The 3,733-nt window shown below is 59.1% G+C and overlaps 1 protein-coding gene across 1 annotated transcript in view; it reads left to right on the top strand.

The window, feature by feature from the left end:
* FKBP9 (FKBP prolyl isomerase 9) overlaps nucleotides 1-3,710 on the top strand; it is a 36,996-nt gene extending 33,286 nt beyond the window's left edge. Inside the window, 2 exon segments of the mRNA XM_027766853.1 lie at nucleotides 980-1,143; nucleotides 3,443-3,710. Coding sequence (XP_027622654.1) covers nucleotides 980-1,143; nucleotides 3,443-3,619 — 341 coding nt within the window. The 3' untranslated portion in view covers nucleotides 3,620-3,710.
* The last annotated feature ends 23 nt before the right edge of the window (nucleotides 3,711-3,733 follow it).

The raw sequence follows: 3,733 nt of genomic DNA, 5'->3' as shown, positions 1-3,733 counted from the left end.
GGAGTCTGTGCTGGTAACCTGTGGGAGTCGGGGGCACTTTGGATTGATCTTTCTTTTTTCCACAACTTTTCACGTAATTGTGAGAGTACTATCTGCTTCTCCCAGCAATCCCAGCAGACACCCTTTATTTTATATTTAATTATTTTTAGAGAGAGATTTTTGCTCTAGGGCACGTGTGCTCACTGGAAAGACAGAGAGAGACAGAGAGACAGAAAGCGATAATCACCCCAGGAGGGATGGCCACACTCCAATCCCTTCTCCTCCATTCTCTTCTTGGGCATGCACACACACACGCCCAGCATGAGTTAAGCCACCAGGTCCGGGACTCAAACTGGGGTTGACTACATGGGAGTCCAGAGATGTACACATTATGCCATCTGCTGGTTCCCAGGAGAAGCCCTTTAAAAAGTTGTGTATTCATTGTATGGACCAGCAGATGGCATAATGGTTATACCAATGGAGTCCCACGTTGTCAACCATGGTTCAAGTCCTGGATGCTGCAGTCTAAAACTTGGGCCAGGGCCTGTGCAAGTGTCCAAGACCCCGGGAGGAGAATGGAGAAGGGACTGCAGCATGACCATCCCCTGGGGGTGATGTCGTACCTTCTGTCTTTCTGTCTCTTTGGCAAGCTCATGCACCCTATAGCAAAAATCTCTCCCAAATAAATAAATAAATAAATCACTGTAATAGGTAACGTTTTTCTCTTCTTTCCTTTTTAAATTGCCTGAAAGGGTGTGCACTTGCCAGAGAGAGGAGAGAGATTATATCTCCTTTTTACGTGTAACGAACCCTGATCTATTTTATTGTGTTCCTTCATTTAAAAAAATGTTGATCTCCCCCCAACACACACACTGATTACGTGGCTCACCTGGGAACTCTGGCTCTATCACCCCACGTTTGTAAGGACGCCTGCCTGGGGGAGGTGGCTGGGCCTCGCCGCACCCCAGGCTCACACACCTCCCACCCTGTCCCGTGGCAGACGGAGAAGTGCCCGGCAGTGCAGTGCTGGTGTTCGACATCGAGCTGCTGGAGTTGGTGGCCGGCCTGCCCGAGGGCTACATGTTCGTGTGGAATGACGAGGTGTCTCCCAACCTCTTCGAGGAGATCGACAAGGATGGCGATGGCAGCGTCCTCCTCGAAGAGGTAGCCGGCCTCCAAGAGCGGGTGGGCGCAGGGAGCTTTCTGGGCCAGAGGCCATTCCGAGGGCGAGGCCTTCTCAGAGGGGAGGACAGCTGTGCTGGGTGTCTCGTGACCATGGCGACAGTACACTTGGGGAAGAGCACTCGTGCACACACTGGCTCAACACCGTGCTCTGAAGGAGACGGGCGCCCAGGCTCAGCTCAGGTCCTGGGCGCCCACAGCAAGCCCGCGTGGTGCCCAGTGTGTGGCACCTCACGATATCAGTGACACTCCCTGCTTTTCAGAAGAAGAAACTGCACAGAGGAGGTTAGTGACTTTCTTGAGGTCACACAGCTGCCCGGTGGTTTGAGCCAGTCCCCCAGGCCCTTCATGGAGCTGCACCATAGACTGACTGTCCTGACACAGCCCTGGGGGATCCCAGCCCTGGGCTGCCGCGTTCTGCTGTCCAGTCGCCTGCCTGGCCTCCTCCCCCTTCTCTTCTGCTCCTCCCCACCCCTCCAGGCTCCGGGCCATCCCCGTTAGCCGCAGGCATGCCGTCCTCCCTGCTCCCTGGGTCTTCCCGTTTCTCTGCTCTCTTTCTGGCAGAAGCCTCACCAGAATGGTCCACTCTCCCTGCCTCTGTCTCCTCCCCTTTGCTCTTTCTCTGTTTCTTTGTTAAAAGGGGTAGGATCTCACTGTGCCATCTGGGCTGGCCTTAAACTTGTGACTCACCGCAGCCTTCCAAGCAGCTGGTGTTAAAGACACGCTCCACCACACCCAGCTTTCCCATCCCCTCTTTTTAATTTAAGTTTATTTATTTCCTCCGTGTGTTGGAGAGTCATGCCACGACCCTTTCTTCCAGCCCCGCAGCCAGCCAGGATCACACCGTCCCCCCGACATGCAAGGCAGACCTGGGACGCAGACCCAGGCTCCCCCATGGTCTTTGCCACCGCACACCCACTGCCTGCACTCCTGTGGGGGCACTCAGTGGAGATACCAAGGGGGGAAGGGGGAGTGCAAGACTGCACTCCAGGGAGGATGGCCGCACTGTAATACCGGCTCTTCCAGTCTTCTTGGGATTTGGGCACACACACACACGCACACACAGTGTGTTTTCAAGCCACTGAGTTCAGAACTCAAACCGTGAAGTTGGCCATATGGGATCGTCACCGAAACCACCATGCCAGCTACTGGCCCTTCACTCTGCCCTTCACTCGCTGTCTTTTCACACACCCGCTGCCGTCCCTCTCCTGGCCTCCTCCCAGTCACAGCCTGACTGCGCTCTCCACGCCCTCCACGTGGTGGCTCCTCTGTGGGTGCCCCGTTCCTGTGTCCCAGGGCCCCACGCTGCCCTGGGCTCTCATCCTCATGGGGCCCTTCTCAGGCCTCTTCTCCCCGGCCTCCTCATGGGGAGCCCCTGGCCAGTCTGAACCTTGCTCTGTCTTGATATCGCGCGGTGGTGTGGGTTCGCCATCCGTATGGTGGAGACTCCGGGTTTGGAGCCCGCTGCTGGCCCAGCTGCTGGACTCCCGGGAGCCCCTCCAGCCTGATCCGCCAGAGCCTTCCCGTCAGCCGCGGGCGCCCGTCCTCCCCACTGCTCAGGCCAGAGCCAGCACCCTGACTGTCCGCGTCTCCTGGGACGCAGCAGCCGGTCGGGAAGCCCTTCTAGCTCGTCAGCGTCAGCGCACGCAGGGCCTCTCGTCCCGCGTCCCGCCGCACCCCTGTAGCAGCCAAGATTGTCCTCCAGCAGGTCCAAGGCCTTCACCCTGTATGCAGGCTCCTTGCTGCCGCTCTCCTCGTCCGCCACTCACTCCCCTGCAGAGCTGTGGACACCCGGCCGGTGCCCCGCGTCCTGACCTCTGCCCTGCTGACCGGCTTGTCTCCTCACTTCCTCCACGCCGTCTTGCGAACCCCCTCCTCACCTCTGCATTTAGGGCTTCGGCCTGCCCCCCCAGCTCTGCTGTCCCCGCGTCCCCGAGGGGTTCGACCCGCTCCAGGGTGCTCGTGACTGACGTCGTCCCCACCAGCATGCGGGGGACGAGGGCAGGACATTGGTTTGTGAGGGGCACTGAGGGTCTGGGTGAGGCTGGTGTGTCAGGGCGTTCTCACTGAGGGAGCGCCCGCTGCGTGTCCTCAGAGGTGGCGAGGGGTCACCGTGTGGGAGCCTCGTGGCCAGGGCTGGGTCTGCGGGCTGCTGTGTTGGCCCCTAGACGTGTGGCCGCGGCCTCGTGCAGCCCCGGCCTGCTCAGGGCTTTGTCTCGGGCTCTGGGCCTGGCACTCGGGCAGCCCTGTCTCACCGTCTGCCCCGCCCCTTTCTCTCCAGTTCTCGGAGTACATCCATGCCCAGGTGGCGTCTGGCAAAGGAAAGCTCGCTCCTGGCTTTGACGCGGAGCTGATTGTGAAGAACATGTTCACCAACCAGGACCGGGACGGGGACGGGAAGGTCACAGCCCAGGAGTTCAAGCTCAAAGACCAGGAAGCCCAACACGATGAACTCTAACCCCGACACGAGCTCTCGGTGCCAGGAGCACGTGACACCAAGCCGCCTGTGGTGGCAGAGCCGACGGTGAGGGTGCGAGGGCCATCATTAGTGATCTGGTCAGGGCCTTAGGTC

Source organism: Tupaia chinensis, unplaced genomic scaffold, assembly GCF_000334495.1.
Source record: "Tupaia chinensis unplaced genomic scaffold, TupChi_1.0 Scaffold143756_1, whole genome shotgun sequence".
Lineage (NCBI taxonomy): Eukaryota > Metazoa > Chordata > Mammalia > Scandentia > Tupaiidae > Tupaia > Tupaia belangeri.
Note: the sequence above shows the minus strand (reverse complement) of the source record. Positions and strands in the feature narration are given on the sequence as shown.